Below are 26,143 nucleotides of genomic sequence, written 5' to 3'. Positions count from 1 at the left end.
GGAGTGTGACACTTCACTCTTTAAATGTATCATTATGAAAAGTTCTCGTATGTTTTAACTTTTGAAAAAATTATTCATTATTAAATTGATGTTAAATTGTTCTGAAGCGAAAATTAGTTAGTCCCACAATTTCTATTCACAATAAATTCTATGCTGTAGAACCTTTCAAATGAATAATATAAATTTTTATTTGACTAATTCTTTCCACTTAAGAATTCCTCTATGGTATAGTAGGAGTTATTACACAGAAAACTTTGAAACCACTTTGTAGCTGACCATTGCACTCCTTCCTGTGCCAAAGTTAGAGTACCTTGGGAGAAGAGCAGATAATTTTTCTAGTAGAATTTTGTTAATGCATATACCCAATATTCTCAAACTGCAGTGGATTATTGACAGTGAATAAATTCGAGGCTGTAGTTAACATTGCCAGTGGTTTAAATAGATGCCTCCAAGAACTCTACATATCATTCCAATTAATTTCTTTTGTTTAATGAATAACTTTTTGCTCACATGAGGAGTCACCCCCAATATTATCCAGTAGTACATCAGCGAATGAAACTACGGAAAACACATTAAGTAACAGATTCCTCTGTCCCCAAAGTTGCCAATTATTCTTATGACAAAAATACCTGTACCTAAATGTTTTAGCAGGTCAGCTTTTCCATTTTAAGTTTCCATCAATACCCAACCCAAGTGAGGAATTTGACAGGTCGGACTTGAATGGCTGCTACATCACACACACTACTTTCCTCCCAATTGCTTCTAGTTTCCTGCATGTCTGAAGATGGGAACTTGCTCTCCAACATATCCCTGTAGCCTGACACAATATCTCTCTCTCTCTCTCTCTCTCTCTCTCTCTCTCTCTCTCTCTCTCTGTGTGTGTGTGTGTGTGTGTGTGTGTGTGTGTGTGTGTGTGTGTGTGTGTGTGAGAGAGAGAGAGAGAGAGAGAGAGAGAGAGAGAGAGAGAGAGAGAGACATCTTTCCTTCCCAAGAAAGGAGGTATTAGTTCCGAAATCTAGTATTAGTGTTCTCACTTTTGTGTTCCCTTTAATGAGATGGGAATTCACTTCCTGAAGTTAAGTACTGACCAGCTGTTCTGTCTCGGCATAAAAAAAGTTTTTTTGCATATATGTACTGAGGCTTTTGAGAGCAAAATCTGTGGTACATAATGAGCTTACCAGGCTCATGAATAGTGTCATTTATGAATTATATTATGAACACTCTAGTAAAGCACTGTACCTTTGCTGTACATAGTTTCCAACACTGCTCCCCCCACCCCCCCCCCCCCCAAAAAAATCTATAATTATTATTATTATTCTTTCTTTTATAAAAGAGCAGAGAAGATAAAGACTTCATTTCTACATAAAACAGAAGTTTCTTTCTTCAAAGAATTTGTCTCAAATTCTGTAGGATAGTAAGTGCACACTTTATAGCCCACAAAAGAATAATGTGTCAGACATTCAGAACGCAAATGAAATTACTGTTACTGGAGCAACAGCCAATACAAAACATTCATTAGAGAAGCCAAGTTCTGACTCATCCAGTGGAGACGTCTCTATGTGGCAGTACCTATGCAGACATTCAAAGTCACAAGGCTACAAAAATAAACCATGAAATGTCTTGGAACTAAAAGAATATGTTAATATTCAGATGACAAAGGTGTACAACAATTTACTGAGACATATGAATGACACATTAAATTACAAATACGTTTGTATTTCAAATTTATTCTTTCATAGATCTAATTAGCAATGTAGTCATAATATACACTACATCACCGAATGAGAAATTTTAGTTCACATAGAGAGACTGAAGTATTTATTCTATTTGCAGACTCATTCATAACCATGCTTCTCAGAGGAGATAAACGTTCATGACTATCAAACAAATATCCATTAAAATTTGCTTCTAATATTTAGAAAAGATAGCTCAGCAACTTCATGTTTCTCAAAGAAAATAAAAGTCTGGTTATACTTCAAGCAAATAAACAAACAAGTCACTCTTGTAAATGACCAGGGTACATCAATTAAAGCACTGTGTAAATGTTGCTTTTATAAATTGACACAAAATTTAATGTACCATAAAATGTTATTGTGCATGCGGTCAACAGTATACCCAACTATGTAGCTAACTAAATGTGGAGTGTTTCACTTTTTTTTTAAAAGTGTAAGTATATTTCAGAACTGTGCAACACTAAATGTTACTTTGAATGCATTCAAAACAGGCATATTCATTTCTAATTCATATAATGAAAATTATCTTGCTGAAACCAGGAATATTGTGAGATTTTCTGTATCTAGAATCATATAAATGGTAAAGGAGTGAACTGTTATAGTATTCAAAATTAAAACTCAATATTTATTCCTCATAATGTTTTGTAGTGTTCATATTACATGTCTCATCATAATTTCACACAATGATTTCACTGTGTCACACATGATGCTGCAAGTCTATGAATTAAAAATCCACAGACCAAAATATAATCAGGTACTCCCCCCCTCCCCATCTCATTCCCTGCCTCCTCTCTCTCTCTCTCTCTCTCTCTCTCTCTCTCTCTCTCTCTCTCTCTCTCTCTCTCTCTCTCACACACACACACACACACACACACACACACAGGGAGAGAGAGAGTGTGTGTGTGTGTGTGTGTGTGTGTGTGTGTATTACTATGCCTTGACGCAGTGGGGGTTCATTGATAAAGCAATGCTGACAATTTCACTTATTCAAACAAATGAAATTGCACAAAATTTTAAGTAATACTGAAAACTTTGTGCAAGCTTAAAAATAAAATTACTTTTTTCAAATACAAAGTTTATAGTTATAACACACAGTACTGAAACTACAAAGAGCTATCTACAATGACAGTGTAGTTATAGATCCAATGATGGGTTTAAAAATAAATATTGAAACATGTATAGCAAATCTCAGTTGCATAACAGGCTAGTACTCACATTCAATGAACATTATTATACTGTATACTTAAAAAGTATACTTTAAAAAAAGGTGGGAATTTAAGGAGATGGGACCTGGATAAACTGACTAAACCAGAGGTTGTACAGAGTTTCAGGGACAGCATAAGGGAACAATTGACAGGAATGGGGGAAAGAAATACAGTAGAAGAAGAATGGGTAGCTCTGAGGGATGAAGTAGTGAAGGCAGCAGAGGATCACGTAGGTAAAAAGACGAGGGCTAGTAGAAATCCTTGGGTAACAGAAGAAATATTGAATTTAATCGATGAAAGGAGAAAATATAAAAATGCAGTAAATGAAGCAGGCACAAAGGAATACAAACATCTCAAAAATGAGATCGACAGGAAGTGCAAAATGGCTAAGCAGGCATGGCTAGAGGACAAATGTAAGGATGTAGAGGCTTATCTCACTAGGGGTAAGATAGATACAGCCTACAGGAAAATTAAAGAGACCTTTGGAGAAAAGAGAGCCACTTGTATGAATATCAAGAGCTCAGATGGAAACCCAGTTCTAAGCAAAGAGGGGAAAGCGGAAAGGTGGAAGGAGTATATAGAGGGTCTATACAAGGGCGATGTACTTGAGGACAATATTATGGAATGGAAGAGGATGTAGATGAAGATGAAGTGGGAGATACGATACTGCATGAAGAGTTTGACAGAGCACTGAAAGACCTGAGTCGAAACAAGGCCCCGGGACTAGACAACATTCCATTGGAACTACTGTCGGCCTTGGGAGAGCCAGTCCTGACAAAACTCTACCATCTGGTGAGCAAGATGTATGAGACAGGCGAAATACCCTCAGACTTCAAGAAGAATATAATAATTCCAATCCCAAAGAAAGCAGGTGTTGACAGATGTGAAAATTACCGAACAATCAGTTTAATAAGCCACAGCTGCAAAATACTAATGCGAATTATTTACAGATGAATGGAAAAACTGGTGGAAGCCGACTTCGGGGAAGATCAGTTTGGATTCCGTAGAGATATTGGAACACGTGAGGCAATACTGACCTTACGACTTATCTTAGAAGAATGATTAAGGAAAGGCAAACCTACGTTTCTAGCATTTGTAGACTTAGAGAAAGCTTTTGACAATGTTGACTGGAATACTCTCTTTCAAATTCTAAAGGCGGCAGGGGTAAAATACGGGGAGCGAAAGGCTATTTACAATTTGTACAGAAACCAGATGGCAGTTATAAGAGTCGAGGGACATGAAAGGGAAGCAGTGGTTGGGAAGGGAGTGAGACAGGGTTGTAGCCTCTCCCCGATGTTATTCAATCTGTATATTGAGCAAGCAGTAAAGGAAACAAAAGAAAAATTCGGAGTAGGTATAAAATCCATGGAGAAGAAATAAAAACTTTGAGGTTTGCCGATGACATTGTAATTCTGTCAGAGACAGCAAAGGACTTGGAAGAGCAGTTGAACGGAATGGACAGTGTCTTGAAAGGAGGATATAAGATGAACAAAAGCAAAACGAGAATAATAGAATGTAGTCGAATTAAGTCGGGCGATGCTGAGGGAATTAGATTAGGAAATGAGACACTTAAAGTAGTAAAGGAGTTTTGCTATTTGGGGAGCAAAATAACTGATGATGGTCGAAGTAGAGAGGATATAAAATGTAGAAAGTGTCAGAAAGTCGTTTCTGAAAGTATTTGTATGGACTGTAGCCTTGTATGGAAGTGAAACATGGACAATAAATAGTTTGGACAAGAAGAGAATAGAAGCTTTTGAAATGTGGTGCTACAGAAGAATGTTGAAGATTAGGTGGGTAGATTACGTAACTAATGAGGAGGTGTTGAATAGGATTGGGGAGAAGAGTAGTTTGTGACACAACTTGACTAGAAGATGGGATCAGTTGGTAGGACATGTCCTGAGGCATCAAGGGATCACAAATTTAGCATTGGAGGGCAGCGTGGAGGGTAAAAATCGTAGAGGGAGACCAAGAGATGAATACACTAAACAGATTCATAAGGATGTAGGTTGCAGTAGGTACTGGGATATGAAGGAGCTTGCACAGGATAGATTAGCATGGAGAGCTGCATCAGATCAGTCTCAGGACTGAAGACCACAACAACAACATACTTCAACTTCAATAAAACAGTTGAAGGAAACAGTGACACTTACAATTCTCTACAAATCTCTGAAAACAATTGTTAGTAACATGCATCATAACCCGTATCCAATTTTTTTAACACTGAATCTGGGAGATGCTCTACCAATCACCATAACTCAATAGACCTTATAAAGTGTTCTCTTCAGAAAACAGAGCTTTTTCGAATTATCAAGTTTCTGCCACTAGCACCAAGTCATACACAATGCCACTCAGTAAATTACATGGTAGAAGAGTGTTATGAAAGTTTCTTTGTTGTAGCTGCCAGTAAGTAGTAACCGCTATTAAAATTACAATCCACAAAATGCTGTGGTCAGCACAGTAGCAAAAAAAAAAGTCTTGCAAGAAACAGGTTTGGTTATATCTTCCTATTACTCACTCTACAAAAGCAGAACTGAAAACTACTTCTGTTGCTATTAACACTTTGCCGTCTGCATGTCTCGTACAAATTGATTCGCTTGGCACCAGCAGCACTAATTCAGATTACTTGCCTTGTCGCTGGCCGTTCTTGACATTATCAGAAGATTATAAATTGTTACATTTTACTAATCTCATCGTTAGTTTTCGTAAGTTCTCAACCCTGTTCCCCTACTTTCATGAAATTTCTAAGATATACATACATAAATAAAGACAAAATTTGTTTGCTTTATTTTTTAATTGCATTGTCTTTGGAACTTAGTATTTCTCTTTCATATGATATGCAGCAAACAGTCTCCAAGATGTAATGCAACTCCAAATGACTTGCACATTAAGTTTTTTTTTTTTTTTTATTTTGAGATACATGGCAGTTTCTTCGTTTTCACTTATTCGTTTCTGAAATCAGTATTAGTTGGTGCTGTTTTATGTGACCGGAAAGTCTGTCAACCGGATCATGATGAGATGTGCGTGATGTACTGGTCTTTTATCAACGAATCAGACACATTCAATAAAAAAATCGTGAAACCGGAGACTCGTGTGGTCTGTATTGAAATACTGACATGTACAGAATGCATTAAATAATGCATAATTAAAGAGGTACATGCACACCTCTTTTGGCCATTTTATGGTTCTTTGGTATGTAGTGTAATAAGTCAAATATTGGTCTGCCTGATCCACATCTTTCATGTATTTGCTGTAGTCTAATACATTTTCATGTTTTTTTTATTGTGTGATTGGTTTTTCTACATTTTCTGTGAGTGTCAGTCAAAGTGGCATTATGACCTGCAGAGATCACTGGTATTGTTTTAGTTTTCGAAGCTCTCCATACCTGTGCGAGTACTTCACCTTTCCGCTTATGATAAGTTTTAACCACATTGACTTTTGCTCACTTTAATTTTTCCAGAAATCCTCTATTTTGCCATATCGTTCCACAAACTCGTATTTTCTGAGTAACTTCTCTGCAAGTTCTACACTGTTATAATAATTATCCATGTAGAGGTGATGCCTCTTTCCATAAGAAGGTGTCAAAAGTTCCACGACCATTATCGCTAAAGGGTGTCCAGCACCGGAATACATCTTGAATGCGGAAATGTATCCCGTACTCTAATCACACAGCATCTGAATGAGTATGCCATATTTCCTAATCTTCGGCGGATCGTAAACTTTAAAATTTAACCGTCCAGGCCACAGTATCAGTCCTTCATCAATTGAGAGGTTTTGACATAGATTGAAAGTTTCTTTAAACTTTTTGGAAAAATAATCAGCTACAAATTGCACTTTGAAAAGCAGGTCGGCATTATCCAGTTTATTATTGTTGTTGGAAAAATGTAAAAATGATCACATTTGTCTCAATCAGTTGCGGGACATCGTTTTGCAAAATATTGGTGTATCTGCCAAAGGATTCACTGACCAATAATCATTGATCCTTGGGGATAGCAAGCCCAAGCCATTTTCTAAATTTGGGCCCCGTACGTCAACAAATTTGGCCTTTTTTTTATCCAGTTTCCTTCCATTGCAATTTTGACTGTAGTACTTGTTGGTTTCGTTGCTAATATATTCAAATAGATTGTTCCCAATACATAATTTTACGATATCCTCAATGCTCTGTGTATCTCTGGGAAATATATTTGGACCGAGAGATGCTTCAAATTTATTATTGGTCCCTGGTAAATCAAAGTCTGACCACTGTGCACTGTCTTCTTCATCTGATTCATCTGAATCAGTTGGCAACCATAGCGTTAGCCAAATTCTTCCAACAATTCTACTTCACTTTCATTTTTTTGATATCCATTGTCTTCTTCTCAATCCGCCAAGTCGTCCGGAATGTCAGACAAGATGTCTGCACATTCATTGTAAATAATCATACTGTCTCTTTCATCTGTCATGATGAAAGGGAACAAATACTTATAAAAACAAAAAACTTGTTGATGTGTGTAACTTATTGTTACACAAACAAAACACCAACCAAATTCAAAAGATACTAAAGTGCTGTCGCTGGCCACTGCGCGATGCTATGCTCATGACACCACTGTGGTGTCACTGGCCACTGAGCAGTACTATGTATACGAGACCACTGTGCTGTCGCCGGATGTTGACTGCTATTTCACACACGACACCGCTGTGGTGTCGCCAGACGGCATTGTGTTAACTATTAAATTCAACACATAAGAAATACAACACTCTTGCAGCATGTGAACAAAATATTAAAATATTCATAAATCATGCAATCTCAAGCAAAAGTTGCTAGATTAGTGGCTCTTCTATTGATCTGAAACCTATCCTCTTAAAAAAATCAATCTAATGTGAACTATACACAACACCATTGCAACTGTTCAAGCAAAACAGTCAGCAAAACCACACACACACATATACAGAAACACAGTCTCACACTGCTCACCATTGGGAAGTGATAATAACAGGTGGCACTTCCTCAACAATTTTTACAAGTCGCTCAACATCAGGCACTAACTGTGCAGATTTCCAACCTTGCTGTCTTCTGTAAACAAGCAGGTCACTTTTTTTGTTCTCTACACATTATTCTGCATTTATCAACATTAACTTTTGCAATTATGTGAGTATAGCTTATTCACAGAAATTCCCAAACAAAACGTGCATTAAGAAAGGCAAAACTGATTGAACCTAAGCACAAAGAAGCTTCTGTATGCCTACCAAGTAGCCTAGTACTTCTGTACACTTAAAAGCTTCATAATGAGCCTGTGGAACAAATATTATACTGCAGACTTTACAGGGCAGCCACTCTGGGAATCTGAATCACTTAATGTCTTTCCTCTTAGGTGAATACTCCGTGCACAATAGGTGGGCAAATGTGACATCACATGCTTCATCAAAGATAGTGGAGCTGTATGTAGATTTTTGTGATCTTCAGTATGGTCAGAGAACTTGGAAGACATCATATTAGATTTAATCATTTTTAGCTGAATCCCATATTTGGAGGATTTTATATTATAAATTATGTCCTTTGTATGCCGTCTCAAAACACCAGCATTTGAATATCTCTTGAAAACACATCAGTAATGGTACAATTTGTTGTAATAAAATGACGAAAAAGGTCATATGCATGGTTAAAGAATTTTTGCATTTCATTATTTGCATACAATAACTAGAGTTTTATGAATGTATGCCTTTTCATGGTGATGGCAATTTTAGGGTTTATCTAATACATGTTGTTCTTGGTATGATTTGTTATAAAAATGTCAGGTAAAATCTTCAGGAGATTTAATTAGAAGTTCACTCTGGAGAAATGGATAGAGGTGTGGAGTTACAAAGTCTAACTCAATAGGGACATGTCCAGCTGTTACCAAGCATTCCCTCCCCCCCCCCCCCCCCACGCCCCCCACCTCCACATTTCTTGTCAATTCTGACACTTTCTTATTAACTTAACAGCAATATGTTCAGTAATAATGTTAGACATATATAAAGAGTGCACTCTCCCTCTCTCTCAGGTTTGAGTTGTCACTGTCAATAATTGACAAATTAAGAATGACACAGGCAAATACAATTAAATATTCATACCAAGTTGATCATTGGGTAAAATAAATACCACTCAGAATAAAAAGCACAAAAAAGACTGCATTTGAAAAAGAATTAAAAGGTAACTTATCTCAGTTGCCAATAAAGTATAAAAGAAAATAGGAGACTTCTTTTCCAAACAAGAATGTCCTAAGTAAAAGTACATATTCAGGTGAAACATATTCTGACACCAATATAGAAATGTTCCTGCTGCTGTTTTTTTCTTGTTGTTTCAGTTACTGTCCAGTACAGAGGGAGACATTTTTCTCACTGTGAATTGTAATTTTTCACACAAATAAGAACATACTTTGCACTACTAGCTCATTTATTTACCACTGGGGAAGCTAATCTGTAAATGTTTCATATAAATACCAAGTATGAAACCAGCAGGATGTCATTTTCAAAGAATGAAAAGGCAGCACCAGTTTCCAAAATTACAACAAATGCATCACCTGAAAATACAATGAGCTGTTTCTTTAATTCACCTGCTAGAATTGCTACCCAACCTCTCTAATTACAGACAAATTCTTGAAATTAATTTTCAGAGTTTCTAAAAATAAACTTGTGTTGTTGAGACACCTTAATTAATCCTACTAATACATATGTTATTTGATTCAATGCTGGTTGGATTCAACTCGTTTTTTGCTCGTAAATAAGCAAGAAGTCTTATTTTTAGGGTTCATGAGGATTAATAGAAAAAATAGTTAGCACAACATTTTCAGAAGGTTCTGAACTGGTGTTTATGGTCTCAAGTGCTGGACTTCAGGGAATTTTGTTTTGCTCTATTCTTAATTACATGAAGGAGCTTTGTCCACCAGCAGCAAAATCCTTCCTGTGCTAACAGATCCTGCACTTCATAAATTCTGCAGTTCCAGTTCATGTTGCCAAGAACTCATCAACATGCAGGATTTCCTATGTGTCTCAAAAACATGTCGTCAATCTTTTTCCACCGCAACTACTTGCCTTGTGACGCTAATTACTGCAAGTACTACCACTATACAGCATTCACTATTACATGTGCTGCTTCACTTATCATGAGGGACAAAGACATTTTCACCAGCCCTTCCAAACAAGGCTATTATCCTCTCACATTTTACATTTTTTTTTTTTAATGTAGCATTAACACTGAACAAAATATTTAAAAAACAATGAAATGTACTTCCTCTCCTTTGAAACTGTATATCCAAAATAAATGTAAAAATTACCTTCTCTGTTCCACAAATACTGGAGCTTCTGAGTCACTTAACTCCAGGTCACTATCAACATGCATCCTGTCTCCCCATGTAGCCTTTAGGTAGGATACTCTTCTCGCATGCCGATCTTCTTCACCTATAATATAACAATATGCTTATTCACCTAAATATATAAACGTAAGAAAATCTCAAGTGTCACTTTTAAAGTTAATTAAGGCAATTACCAGGCTGTAATGATAAAGTAGCCCAATAGTGACACAAATAAGCACAGTATAAGTCTACCCACTCAAGTGTTTAGTGGGAAACGAATGGAAATTGTTATGGGGTACAGTCCAGCACCGGAACGCCAGTCGGAAACGAGAGAGCAGAGAGGGCTGTGAATAAGACGTCAGCCAATTCCACACTGACCTACCACTCTCTATGACAACAACGCGACAGCTGCGGCTCCTGTACGAAGAGGACATAAGCGCCGTGCCGACTGGCTGTGACCCACTTCTACAGCATCAAGATAAGGCAGTTCAAGACCGGTGACTTAGGAATTGTATATACTGAAGAGATTTCTTATTTGCAAGTCGCCATTTGCCTGTGACGCTTCTGTGTTATTGCCAAAGTTAAGTATTGTCATAGTTCATTTCGGGAATAAAAATCATTAATACGATTTCTTTGAATTGTTGTACAGCAGTCTGAGGCAGCAGGTTCCTAGACACCCCACATTAGACAAATAGGCAGGATTCAACAAAAATTCCTTTGGTAAATCTTTCCAATACATTTTTCCCTATGCTACTTAATATTAAAACAAACACTGGCAGTAAAGTAGATGAAAATATCGGAAAGGGGCAGGAGAAAGAGAAGGGGGGGAGAGGGTGGGGGTGACAGCGAAATGCTGATACTTAATGCCTGTTAGCACATGAAAAGTAACAGTATTCATTATGAATAGGCCACTATTCATAAAGGCTTAGAAGACAGACTCAGTTAGTGCAGTCATTTAGGTATTATGTGAGCCCTAGTAATAAGTATCAGTGATTTCTTATAACTGAATGAGCAACAGCTAACCGCCTCCAGGACAGAATTTATTTTTTTAATTGATTTTTATCCTTTCCATTTACAACTTGTTTGGGTACAAAAACAAAATGGCAGTTTAATCATAGTTAATTTCTCATGCTGCCTAGAAAACAGTTTTCAACAGCTATTCTTTGCTTATGTACAAGGTCTGTCAGAAAAGTATCCGTTACGAACATCTGATGGATCTGAATCTAGTACATTTGCAAGAGCCAACCTTGAACTTTCGTGCACATGTGTGAATCTTTTCCCCACATGCTGATAGTGTCAGTTGGGGGCAAGCAGGAGATGAGTGAGATAGTGTGTAGCTCTTGAATGGATTTTTCATTGCAAGGGAAATGACAGAACAACTGGTGCAGTGCTACTGCATCAAATTTTGACAGAATCTGCATGACAGCCAGGAGGAAGCCATTCGGAAGATTGAGATGGCTTTCGGTGATGAAGCTACGGGCATCACACAGATTAAGGAGCAGTAAAACTGGTTTAAATACAGCTGCACATCAGTGCAGAGTGAGCCACACTCCAGTTGGCTATCAATGTGCGGAAATAATCAGATCGTTGCCAAAGCAAACACTGTGGTGATGTGGGACTGTTGTGTGACTGTCAAAAAAAGTTCCGAAGAGGTGGGCATCGGCACTTTTTTGGCACATTCCATTGTGACTGAAGATTTGGCCATGAACAAGAACTGGCATATCAGTCACAACAATGTTCCAGCACATTCATTCCTTGCACTTGATTCAGACATTTTTTGTGGGGGGGGGGGGGGGGGGGGGAAACAGATTCCCAAGCTCCAACAGGCTCCCTACTCTCCTGATTAGCCCCCTGCAACTTCTGGATGTTCCCCGGAATCAAGATGCCACTGAAAAGAAATGCAACTTCAGACGAGAGAGGACATTATGGCAGCAACAATAGGCAAGCTAAACAGCATTCTGTAAGAGGCTTTTTCAGAGTGTTTCCAACAGGGCAATTCCACTGGGAGAAGTGTATGGAGTCCCAATGGAACTATTTTGATGGCGACTGGGTGTCCAGCACTCCAGGTAAGTCTGCCTCTGCCTCCTCCCCCCCGCCAAAGATCGGATACTTTTCTAACAGACCTCATATATCTTGGCTATGGAGATGATCACATGAGTCACTGATTCATTATAGTCTATGACCCTTACTGTTACAATCTGAGGACACAACAAGACACAGCATTAACCAGAAAGTTTAAGTTACTGAGTGCATTCTATGGTACAGATGTTCTTTCCTAATGAGGAAACCATTTTTCAAGATAACAATGGCATAATGCTTTGCCCGAATATGGTTTGACAAACATATAGATCTTTTTTTTTAATAATTTTATTTTTGTGATTTAGGACTAAAAACTATAGCGATGTTCATATCTCCCGCAATCCTTTTGTGAGCTATTATCTTGGTGGTGAGTAAAAACTAAGCAATTTTTTCTGACTTCGCAAGTGGTTACAGTAGTGACCTAACAGTGATGTCACACACAACCAGAGGTGGTAGGGCATTATGCCCAAAAGGTTTATAAAACCACTAAGTTGGTGGTAAGTATGCTTTCTAGGTCCACAAAGAACACACTAATTTTATGGTAAGTATACTTCTCTATCATCTTGAATAACTACTTTAGTGGTAAGCATTCTTCCCAGAAACCTAAAAACATTTAAAATAATGTTAATTGGCAAGGTGAACCATTTTTCATGGCTCTAAACAAACAAACTGCAATTGGTGCAATGACTACCACAAGATGGCAGAAGTGTACAAAAGTGATAGGACATATTCCCATAAACACAGTGAAGAAATACAGTACAAACCTCATAGCCTGCAAAATGATTAAACAATATGAAACACCTATGACGCATCAGACAACAAAGTATTTAAGCAGACTTCTGCATTTTCAATAGTAATAACATGATAGCTGGCACACAATTCCTCAGCAACAATGCAACAATTAAAGAGTTGTATGCATCCATTTTGTGTGACAATATTTGTAGAACAAACACAAAATGTTCCTCCACTGTACTAATTATATCTGTTCTGATACTTTCACAATGCTAATAATTGGATGTAAATCAATTCTTCCCAGTACTTATTAAAATTAAAAAGTATTCATGAGTAAATTTCCACAAATACCTATTAGCTCTGTTGCTTTCTGCCTTCTGATGACAACAGGTATGTGAGGGCTAGGCTGGCCTGTGTTACCTTCAAAATAAAGGGAAAAAAACCATAAGATCCTAAGTTAAGCAGTTCAGCGCATTATTGTTGAACACTTGACAGACGATAAATTAGCACACATAATAAAAAGTATAAATATTTTTCTTTCAGCCTATAATGATAAAATGAGACTTTTAGGTACAAGTCTGAATTATTTTGCTGACATGAATCCCATTTTTTTTCCTGGCACATAATAAACATTTCCTGCCATAATCACTCTGAATCACATCTGCAACATCCATACCATTTAGTGGAAAAGATATTTCCAACCAGCTAGAATGGCAAGAGTGTATGGCACTGTTACCTGTTAACCTTAGAAAAATCCCAGTGTTTCTGCATTGTATCTTTGTCTGATCTTCCACTGATGTGAGCACAAAAGACTACCAATTTACAAGGTAAGGCAAAAATATGGACATACCACAAGAAATGCATGCTTGAACTTAATTACAGATGCTTGCCAAGCTTGCAGGGAGCATTTTGTGTTTGATCACAAATGGAAGCTGTGCAATGTTCTCAATATGTTGCATCAGTTGTGGTCAGACAGTGTTCTGTGTAGAATTATGTTCAAGCTAAGTAAATTCGAACATGGGCAAATTGTTGGTGCTTACTTCCATAATCAAGACAGCCAAAGTGTCTGGCATTTCAAGAGGCACCATATTGAAGACTTCTGAAGATTTCCACCACATACAAGGAAAGCAGACAATTATCATCCACTAAATCACAAAAGGGATGAAAGTGTATGTCGAGTCCTCATAACAGATGATCACGAAGAGGATTTTGACGAAAAATAAGGGAACAACAGCTGCAAAAGTTATTGCAGAACTGAATGTTGCACTCAAAAACACTATCAGCACCAAAACAATGCCCATAAGCTGGGAAAAGCCAAAAAACTTTGACTATGGAGCAATGGAAGAAAGCCTGGCACAATTTACATCTGGGATATGTCACACCAAGCCTACAACACAGACTGCTTGCTGCCGTATCTTGGTATTCCATGGGCCCTAATGTTATTACACTGCAAAGTCACATCAATGCCAAGGATTATGCGACGATTTTGGCTGATCAGGTCCATCCTATGGTACATCTGTTCCGCAATCGTGATGCTGTGTTCCAAGATGACAGGGCCCTTGTTCAAACACTCGCATCATCCAGGACTGGTTCTGTGAGCAGGAGAGTTAATTGCCACATCTCTCCTGGCCACCAAAGTCACTAGATCCCAAATGATGGAGCTTTGCTGCCTACTTTGGAGAGAAGGGTGTGTGATAGCTATCTGTCTCCATATCATTACCTAAACTTTCCACTACTTTGCAGTGAGTACAGAATAAACCATACAGGACCTGTATTTAGCCATTCTGAGATGACTAGGAAGCTGTTTTGAATGTCAATATTTTTTTACTATGTATTAGGCATGGCACTATGTTGCGTTTTTTGTGTTTCCATATTTTTGCTCACTCATGTATCTCATTAGATTGCATCTGTGTCAATTAAACACAAACAGCAGATTTACAATTTCTGTTTTTCTACCAATTTAGCAATTAAATTTTCATCACAACAATCTGGTTGTGATTCTATCCACATTTAGCAAACAGCATTATTCCCCACGTACAATCCTCTCAAACCAGAGCTATTAGAAATACTGTATTAAATTTAATAAACTGAAAAAAGGCTTACATTTCTTAAGCACCATCAAAGGATTCATCTATAAAAACACTCCCACCCAAATCCAACCATACTGCATTGACCTAACAATTGAACAAGAAATCGTATAAAACAGGCCTTGGTACAATCTGCTTACTTATCCAAGCAACTAATTTTAAAAGGTCAATATACCTGTCACAAAGCTAGAATTATGTAGTCTTATGTAGTTATTCTTCAAGCATTTAAATACCTGATAAATAAAATACTTTTACAAATGAATAATTATCTATATGTGGGGGTGCAGGCTTTTTAGGTTAATTTCACTGATGAAATCTTCTCAGGTTATCAGCCGAGTTGTGGCTTCATGTTGTTACAACATTTCAAAGAGTTTCCAGTGCTTCAAAACATTGCAAGAACATGATGCCATGATTCAGATGATAACCCAAGAAGATTTTATCACTTACTTATATCTTGTACATTTTGATAAGTCAATATTTGCTACTACAAATTATGAGACCAGTGGAAAATTTTGGGGAAAACACAGTCCTGTGGCAGGGTTTATATAATTTACTTTAAAATGGCAATGGCAACTCAGGATTAGCAACCCTTAAAAGAGAATCATGTTATAAAGGAAAACATAAGTCTGTGCGTGCATTCTCTCTCTCTCTCTCTCTCTCTCTCTCTCTCTCTCTCTCTCTCTCTCTCTCTCTCTCTCCCTCCCTCTCCCTCCTCCCCTTCCCCACTTTCACTCATTCATATAACCACAAAAAATAATACTCTTTCATCTCTGGAGGTCATACAGTGACACACACAGAAAACTGGCTGAACTTAATTCTTGGCCACCAATCCATAATCCACTTTCATTGTTGGACTGCTAAACATATAAGCCACAGCAAGCCCATGCATGCAACCAGCACTTTTACAGTAACTTAATAAAAAATACTGCATGCACTTCCTGACTAATGCACAGCACTGAATGACTTTCATGCAATACTAATTGAGTACTTCACAACTATTACACTATGGCATTGTCAGGGAGTTTCGCTTCCCAAGATTTTTATACAAAATTTTGATTAGAGCACATTTGTAAATATGCTACAGCACATGACTGGATTGAGTGGCTGTACCACAGATGACAGGCACTAAGACAAGACAAGGATGTGAAATAGAATTATTTCCTACTATCGGGAGTACACCTTCGTCATTAATCATATTTAACATACACCACGAAATTCTTTCTGCAAGCAAATTAAGTTTCGTACACAGTACTCAAATTAAAACTTTGTCAGTGCAACAGTAGTTAACATTTTTAAAACTGTATTATAAACCATATTAAAGACTTTGTTCTGCATTGTATTCAGATCTACCCCCAAACTTTTTTTTCTTTAATCTATTAGACTGCTTTACCTTAACAAGTGCATGTGCCACACACCACATTCGAACAGAAATGAGGTAAATTATACTTCTAACTTTTCTTTTTTGTCAGTACTAAAGGCTCTGTCTTCATTTAAACAATTAGTTTTGAAAATATTGTGCACGCCCACCAAATGACCAACATAAATTAGGTTCTGGCCATTGCTCAGTGTTAGTAAGGCAACTTAATACTCGGAATGCATGCATCTGTACAAACTGTAACAACAGCTACAAGCCCCAACCTTTGACTGCATCTCCCTCAGCTGCCGGAGCACCTGGACCCATTTCTGCAGGACGTGCAGGATTGGGTATATCTAACTGAGTAGGTCGAGGAGGGGATATTTGAGAACACACAGAAGAGACTACAGGATGTCCTCCCTCCTTCTCGGTCACAGACTGTGGTGTCTGGTGTGTTATGAGCCTGTTGGGTCGTTCTGGTAGCAAAATACACATAAGCACAAGCATAAAATAAACAAGGTTAACTAAAGAAAATAAATTAACACATGTACAAAGTGCTAACAAAAAAATTCTGAAACGGTGGGTGCAGTGAAGGCACTATCAATAAATGTGTGCTAAAGGCAAAGAACTCTACTGCAGCTATCTCAGTTATAGCCTTTCTTTTTAATTCATGCATTTTTATTGTTCTACATACACACTGTTCATAGTTTTCGACGAGACTGTGAACATGTGATGTTACCTATCACAAATCATGCTGGAGAATTGAAAATGAATGAAGTGGTGTATCTGCTTAGCTGAGAATTCAATGAGAAAGGATGGATAAAAATATTTTGTTTAGTTTTGCGTGTACTGGAGATTTCCTTGTACACTTACTCTGTTAAAAAACTGAAAATTAAATAAAACTGGTATGCTTTTGCGAGAGCTATGCTGAGAATGACATGTTGACACAATTACATGCAGAAATTCAACAAAAAATTACGTACTTAACGAATAGCATTGCAAAAGCACCAAAAGCTGCTGTTATGCATATTTATTTATCGACAACCAGCTTTGGTCAAATGGCTATCTTCAAGTCAAATGTATCATTAAATCAGGTTAAAGGAATGATCCTTGACATTAAATACACAATTATCAGTTGCAGCATTATGCCTTTTAATCTGCTGTAACGATATTCATGATGAAAATCATTCCTTGACCAAAGCTAGTTTCTCTCTATCTATCTATCTATCTATCTGACACACACACATAACAGCAGCTTTTGGTGGTTTTGCAATGCCTTTCATTAAGCACATTGAAGCAGTGCAGCACTGTTTACAAAGAACAAAGAATTATTTAACTTTATTTTACAAAGACATGTGATACATCCAGAAACAAAATTATGCCACTCAGAATTTAACAAAAACTATTTCACAGAATCACATCACAAATGATAAGGCAGCACTTTGTGTTTACTCAGAGACTACTGACATATCAAATAATACAGAAGAAAAATATAGCTTTTTTCTTATGTATATTATGTTGTACACTGTCTCAGATGTACACTGGCACAAATTTAAATAAATAACTCAAGGGTAGACCTGATCATAATGAGATTTATTTGTTTTCGTCAGGTTGATTTAAAGTCTTTAATTGCATATTCTTCTGTTGTACAATGTCTCAGATGTACACTGGCACAAATTTAAATAAATAACTCGAGGGTAGACCTGATCATAATGAGAATTTAGAAAAATTGCTCATCTTATCAAAAATTTTCAAAATATTCTTCAACAATCAGTACAGATAATGGGTGAAAGAGAAAGAAATGTGGTAGTGGCATATCTCTCCTCAGTGTCTCGTGAAAAAACAAAGACATGTAGTACTGTTTATAGTGAGCCTTCCATCACTTGAGACTGTGAATGTCAGTGTTTCCATCCCCCACTACCAACACCACATGTATAGGTTATGTGCCAACAGCTGAGTTTTACAATTACAGTTGCAACTAACAACAGCACAAAACACAACACTATACCGCACAAACATCTATCAAAAGTAGTACAATATGCCAGTAACCATTTGACACAATTCACCAAAGACTGATACTGACAATACCTCAATATAAGCATTTATGAACACTGATCCCAACATTAAAGTATCATTGAGTGATAAGTGAGAGAAGTAGTTTAAAACGATTTAGCATTTCAATAGCACATATGAGTGCAGAATTTCTGGAAATACTGGTATCAAGAAAGAAAAATAAATGAACAATGTGCAATGAATTGTAGATAGTGAAATGATTTTGTAGAAACATTGATATGAAAAATCTGTAAAAGCAATTAAAGAAAGTCTAGTGGTGACAATGCAGTGAAAGCTTTTGCAATGGTGTAGGAATAACAATTTGTTTTCCCAATGGCACTGGAAATGTTTGAATTTTAGTAGAAAGGTTATGGTGGATGTGTGAATTTTTAATATATATGGTCAAAATGTGCAGAACACATGGATAAAGAAACATATATACAAGCAACCAGGAAAAATAAAAAGAGGAAGCAAGTCTATTTTGAGAAACCCAATAATGCTACAAGCACTCTCAATTTCTCTGACGCAACAAAACAATCTTAACTATAATCATACCTGTACCAAATGGTGTCCTCACTGCAGCCAAGTAAGAATCCTGTCTAACAGCACGATGTCGAGGTGGCTCCTCTCCAGCATCCCATTCCAAGTTTCTATCCTTGTCATTAATGTCCTTGTTCTGTTCTTGAATTCTGTCCCACAGCTTCTCTCTGTCCCTTTCACAACTACGGCCCCTTGCTGCCTCATCTTCCCATCTTGGTGAAGCTGTTGCCATTCGATTTCGAGCTGCAGCAGCCCACGATTCAGCTGAGTTGGACCGTGCACGTAAGCGCACAGGTGGTTCATGACTAGGTGGTTCTGTGACGGGGGCAGAAAAAAAAAGTACATTTTATCTCTCATGAAACAGAAGGAAAAGTTTTGTTACATAGATGAATGAATTATACAAATTTCTTGAAATTTTGTATCGAGACAAAATATCAAATAAAAAATTGAGTTCAGACACACATACAATGTGCAGTCTAATTCTGAGAAGTTAATGGGCGTTTTATTATGAAATACATAAACATGGCGGCGAGTAGAGAAGCAGTAGTAAGGGGCTCCGGGAAAAACATATTTTTCACTGATATAAAATGTATTCTATGCAGTGAAAGTCTTCTAAATGGATTAAGACTGTGTTCAGCGAGTCAAAAATGGATTCATACAAAATGTGCCAAACGCTTCGTCGCAGTAAACATGAAACGTGACAAGGGGGAAATTAGCTACTGTTGTTTTCAACCGACGTGTTTATCAAAACAAGAAAATGCACAGGAAGGAAACGCTGGCTATACACAAGAACAGGACGTACTTCAAAAGGTAAGCATGATTTGTGACTGTGGAGTAATCAGTTGTTGTTTACGATCAATGTGTTTATTAAAACAAGCCAACGTGCAGGAAGAAAACGTCATACAAACTCTAGATCAGGATCTACTGCAAGCTAAAGAGTATACAAAGAACCTAGAAGAATCGATCAGGGAACTAAAACAAAAACAAAAAGTGGAAAATGAGTCATTTGCTAGTCCTATAATAAGCTGGCATGTGAAACAAGGGGTAAATTGGGATCGTAAACAAAAACAAGAAGTGGAAATTGAGCAGAGTACTAGGCATAAAATAACCTGGCGTGTGAAACAGTGTAAAAATCATCACGATCTGAAAACAACGAATAAAGTTGAGCCTCCTGACACCAGTGAAGACTCGATCAAACAGGGAACTAAAAGTAAGGATCATATGTATGAGACAAGTGAGAATAATAGAAATAAAAGTGACGTATACATCTTCTCAGACAGCCACAGAAGAGGCTTAGCAGAAAAAATGGCCAATACGCAAAACAAACTAAAAGTAAGCGGAAGCACCAAGCTAGGCGCGCCTTAAAGTGAAGTGTTGAAATCCTGGGAAACCTCCGTAACAAAAGGTGCGAAATGTGTCATTATAGGTGGAGGAAACGACATTTATAGAAACGAAAGTATCAATGCAAGAAGAGTACTGAGGGAAACCCTAGGGAAAGCTACTCATTCTGAAGTATATGTGCCAAGCATTCCTCAAAGACACGACTTGATGGTCGAGTCCTGCGTAAATAAAGAAATTACCAGAACAAATAGGATATTTAAGAAGATATGTAGCAGCTTCCCAAATGTGACTTTCATAAATGCAACAAGCTCACAAAGAGAGCATTTCACAAGGCATGGTTTACACAGAAACAACTGCGGAAAAACTATTCTGTGCAAAGAAATTTTGGAAAAATTTGACAAACTACAAGGGCAGACACACATACCCATAATAATACCAATGAAGGAAGAGGCGGGAAAGTCTCCACTGTGCCACATAAAAGAAAAAGAAACAACCCCATCACCAACAGAAGCAGACCCACAAACCTCACCATGCCCAATAAGAGGAAAAAGAAGCAACATCATCAGCAACAGAAGAGGACCCACTACCCCCACCCCCAAAACAAGAACAGATAACGCAAACAACAGGAAAAGAAGTAAGGTCATCAGAGACCCGACAGATAAGATATGGGAGGGGAGAAGGAAAAAAGAAACCTATCGGGGATCAGGACTTCCTATATAATGAAGCCGGAAACCGGCCAACCTACAAGAGGCTGTCATCGAAGGAAACTCAGGATTTTCACTGGCCCAAGACAAGCAATGCCACAACATAGCAGACAATATAAGAAGCACACCAGTACTAGAGTGTCAAAACCAGATGTACCCGGAGACGACAAAACCAGGGGAAAATGAAGGGAGAAAAAACGTGAAGATAATGTTATGGAATGTAGAAGGACTGAAAAACGCAGCATGCATAGCTCCAACAGACTTTCTCGAAGGTTATGACGTAGCAATATTCACAGAAACTTTTCTCACAGATCATTGGCAACACCCTAAATTCTATAGCATAAATATGCTGGCAAAGCAAGGAGAAAGGGGGCGACCCCATGGGGGAATAACAGTCCTACTGAAACCGTTGATAACACCAATTATAGCGACAACAGAACTAAATCACTCCATTCTAATAGAAGTAAAAAACATCACAATATTAGCAACCTACTTCCAGCCAATCGAATCGGCCATAGACATAATCGATGAACTGGGCCAACAAATAAGACGGAGCAAGAAAGACATCCCTTTACTTATCGCAGGGGATTTAAACTGTCGGTTGGATGTACAGAATCACAAAACAAAATTAGTAATCGAATCACTACAAGAAGAAGGCCTCATCCTGCTAAACGACACAAACGTCCCTACGTACTTCTGCCATAATGGCAAAAGTGCTATTGATATCGCCCTCGTAAGAGGAAACATAAAAGGGGACATAAGCCCACTTTGGAATGCAAACCACACGCCTATAAGAAAACACATCCCAATGAACATAGTCATACAAAGCGATTGGAAGGCAAGAGAGAACCAAGAGAAGAGACTGCTCTCAAGGAGACTGGATCCAAGGAAAGTGGAAGAATACCACGACCAGATAGAACAAATTGAGTCCTTAATCGACAACTCAAAAGTAGAGGAGGCAGCACTTGAACTGGAGAAACTCTTAAAGCAAGCTACTACCCCCAGGAAAGTGAGAAGAGCTAAACCATGGTTCGATCAAGAGTGTTATCAGCAAAGAAAAGAAGTACTCCAAGCCTTACACCAACTAAAAACGGACACAGATAATCACTCACTACTACAAACATATGCTAAGAAAAGAATATCCTACAAAACACTAACAAGGGAGAAGAGAATGGCACACAGGGAAGAAGAGGGAAGAAGACTAGCTGAAGAAGCCAGGAGAGACCCATTCATTGCAATCCCCCCTGAAAGCAGGCACAGTCACACTATATAAGCATGGAAGAATGGACGAGACATTTCAAAGACATTCTCAACAAAGATGGTAGAGAAGGAGCACAGGTAGCAAGTCAAGAGCTCACACCGCAAGAGATGGCAGCCTGGTAACCACTCACTCCGAATGAGGTCCAAAACATCATTGAATCAACAAAAAGGAAGAAAGCAACAGGACCGGACATGCTTTACAACGAATACCTTAAAGACACAGCCCATCTGCTAGCACCAACCTGGACAAAACTTTATAACAAATGCATTGAAACAGCAAAAATCCCAGCCCAGTGGAGAAAATCAATAGTAAGGGTAATGTACAAAGGGAAGGGCGACCCAAAGGACACAAACAAATACAGAGGAATAGCCTTGGAAAACAACCCTTTTAAGGTATTCACAAAACTAATCACAGGAAGAATAAGACACACTTTGGAAGTCCACCTCCCAGAATCTCAATTCGGGTTCAGCGAAAAAAGATCCACTATCATAGCAGTGGAGCTGCTTTTAAAAAACATATGGGAAACCATCGATAAGAAGCAAAATTATTATGCCGTATTCATAGACTTCACAAAGGCCTTCGACCTCCTCGACCGATCATTAGTAAAAAGGATGCTCGACGAAACTGGGAAGAGACAGCATCTGGACGAGGATTATAAACTCCATAAATGAGTGGAATAAGATAAGGATCTCTGACAACCTCGACCTGTCTGAACCAATAAGGCAAACAAACGGAGTACTCCAAAGAGACCCACTAAGCCCGCTCCTGTTCATTCTGGCAGCAAAGGACATTATGGAAATCGCTCATGACGAAGATGTCGAAGCATATGCCTATGCGGACGACATCGTGATAGGCTCAAAAAACTTAAAGAAATACAGGAGACTATAGAACACGTGGAAAAATGGTGCAGAAAACACAAGTTTGTAATCAACACCGACAAAACGGAAATGATGGTATTCAGACCAGGTGGGCAAATCCCAAAAATGACAAGAATTGCACTAAAAGGAAAGCAAATATCTATCACAAAAGATTACAAATATCTAGGGATAACACTCCAGCTGTCCACAAAGTGCTTCACTAAACACACAGTAGACAGGGTGTATACGGGGACAAGGAAAAAATATTCCCGGATTATTCCCGGATTTCTCCCGGATATCCCGCTTAAAAAATATGCTTTTTCCCGGGCGAAAATACACTTTTTCGGTGCTAAGTGACAGTAGGCTTTCCGTAGATTTTCCCTCGGAACTGTAAAACTTATCAATCCGTTCAATGGTTAACGTTTTATACAATCGCGTAGAACTTTCCGGAAAAAAAAGACGAGGCAGAGAAGTTTTGGAGAGACTTTTAATAAAGGAAAGGAGAGAAGTTTTGAAAAGACCTTTGATTTGCAGCAACATATACGCTGCATGTTTTCGTATTACGAAAGTATAAATTCGAATTGCACCAAACACAGCACGTTAGTTTCCGGAGCGTTGAAACCGAGGTTGCCACGTCCTTTTGTAAGCGAGTCATATCTCCAAAGCCACGAGATCTCGCCAGCCGATGACAGCAGCTATTCAGAGCATAGGACACGTGTTATAGTCAGCCAATAGCAAGATCACTGGTTACATAGCGCGAACACCCAAGAGGAAAAGTTTACGGTTTACATTAATGTACACAGTACCATATATCTACAAGAAAAGCTAAGCTTTCACATATAATGTTAGTCTCTAAGATTAACACGCTACAACATAATCTAAGCTTTCACACGTAATATTGATCTTTTTTTGCGTGTGTTATATTTTAAGACATCACACAAATGCGCCAGTAAATTTAAAATTATGACATAAATGTCTCGGCTCCAAATTCTTGTAAGTGGCTGGTCCTCAAACTGTTCAGTTTCGAACGCTCTGTGATTTAGATATCCATCCCACTTTCTCACACGTAACATAATTCATATTGCGTAAAAAGAAATTTACTTTGAAAGTAACGCTTTTCTAACTACCGTTCGCAATACTATTCGGAGACTGTTAGAAATAGGTTCGATTTACCAGTTGCCAGAGAGCGCTAGAAAACAGGCATTATTGTACGTGTGCAACTGCAGTGGTGTAGGAAGCCCGCATGTTCGTGTGTATAAAGCACTAAGAGAGCTTACATTACACCATAAAAGAAACAGTGCATCAGAGGATACTCCAAAGGGCATCGGAATTTCGTAAACAATTCTAAAATGCATAATTCGGCTTGAAGTGCAAATTGGCTTTTTCCAGATTCACAATGAAGCAGGTCCCATCTGATATTAAGCTTTTCAGTGTGGTTTTTGGGATGCAAATTTTCTTGGAGTACCAGTACTCTACGATCTCATTTTTGGTTCTTTATTGTGGCATAATGCTATATATGGCAGAAGATGATAACGTGCACTTGAAATTCAGCGAACAGTTGGAACTAGCCAATACTGTAGAATGAAACACTTCGTTTCAAATAAAATGATTGCCTCAACGGAAAGATTAATAAAGCCAAATTTCTTTAGCAAACTTGCAAATCTAACTTCACTGTTCTGCAAGGCGATTAATGCTTGACTGCTACTAACTCGGAAATAAAATAAAATCAGAAAACTGAAATTAGTAATGCATTTTTGCCCTCCGTAATTATGTGAATGTATTTTAATTCACTTGATAGCTCCCGGCCACAGAAATCCGTTTTGTTTTCATTTGACATGGGAGCTGTACACGTAGAGAAGAAGCGAAATCACTTAACGTAAACATGGATCACGTGGAGGTTAACCCCCTCCCCACTACAACTCAGACAACTCTGTGCAAGCGTGAATCTGGCAGCTAGGGAGCGCGAGAAAAATTTTTCTCGTTTGCATCTGGCTGCATGCTTGCTACTACCGATACAGCTAACAGCCAAACTTCAAGTAGCGGGAGAAGGTACTGCTTATACGCGAGTCAAATGCGCATGCGCAACAGACCGCTGGCAATTGGTCAAACGAACCTAATGTGAACAGTTGTGACGTCATGCTCATAGCAAGCAGTTTATTGTTACGAAGAATTACAGTCTGCGCCCTACGGCATTTGACATATTTTTGCTATTTGCAGATGCTTGTGCGTGCACGGTTTTTTGTTGTTGTAAATTGCACATTTCCTTTGCCCTTTGCCACTAAAGTTTTATTTTTTTCCCTCACGTATATATTTTATTTTGCAGTATCATTCTCCAGTAGCAGGATATAATAACATTCTTTGCTAGAGAATCTATTCTGCAGTCAAAGCTGAAAGCTAAAACAATGAAAAATTCCCGGAATTCCGAAAAATTCCCAGGTTTTTCCCGGTTTTCTCCCGGATGAAAAAATTCCCGGGTTTTTCCCGGATTTCCCGGTTGTCCCGGGTCGTATACACCCTGGTAGAGAAAGCGACACAGGCCATCAGAGCGATAAATGAAATAAGTTCCATCAGAACACTAAATCTAGACACAGCTATGGCACTCTTCAAATAAAAAATAATAGCGATACTGGCTTATGGGATAGAAATCATATGGATACACCTAAATGAAAAGAACTTAGAAACATTGGAAAGAGTAAAAGCAACCTATATCAAAAGAGCATTAGGGGTAGCAAAAACCACAAGATCAAGATTAGTCTACCTTCTCGGCCGAGAATCTTTCCTCATCGAGGATCTAAGGACAATGTCCTTACTTCCCAACACATCAGCATCGGAGAACCTACTAAGATCACTACTCAAGAAAAGAGAGGAAGTACCAACGGAATTCAAATGGA

General features: G+C 38.1%; 1 protein-coding gene across 1 annotated transcript in view; it reads right to left on the bottom strand.

Annotated features, from left to right (window-relative positions):
- Positions 1 to 26,143, bottom strand: part of LOC126176497 (uncharacterized) — a 686,449-nt gene that overhangs the window by 82,627 nt on the left and 577,679 nt on the right. The window contains exons 11-15 of the mRNA XM_049923651.1: positions 19,105 to 19,404; positions 16,782 to 16,973; positions 13,408 to 13,476; positions 10,228 to 10,351; positions 7,890 to 7,988 (exon numbers count right to left, since the gene is read on the bottom strand). Of these exons, the coding sequence (XP_049779608.1) occupies positions 7,890 to 7,988; positions 10,228 to 10,351; positions 13,408 to 13,476; positions 16,782 to 16,973; positions 19,105 to 19,404 (784 nt within the window). The remainder of the gene's footprint in view (positions 1 to 7,889; positions 7,989 to 10,227; positions 10,352 to 13,407; positions 13,477 to 16,781; positions 16,974 to 19,104; positions 19,405 to 26,143) is intronic.

The sequence above is a fragment of the Schistocerca cancellata genome, chromosome 3 (assembly GCF_023864275.1).
Source record: "Schistocerca cancellata isolate TAMUIC-IGC-003103 chromosome 3, iqSchCanc2.1, whole genome shotgun sequence".
In the NCBI taxonomy this organism is placed as follows: domain Eukaryota; kingdom Metazoa; phylum Arthropoda; class Insecta; order Orthoptera; family Acrididae; genus Schistocerca; species Schistocerca cancellata.
Note: the sequence above shows the minus strand (reverse complement) of the source record. Positions and strands in the feature narration are given on the sequence as shown.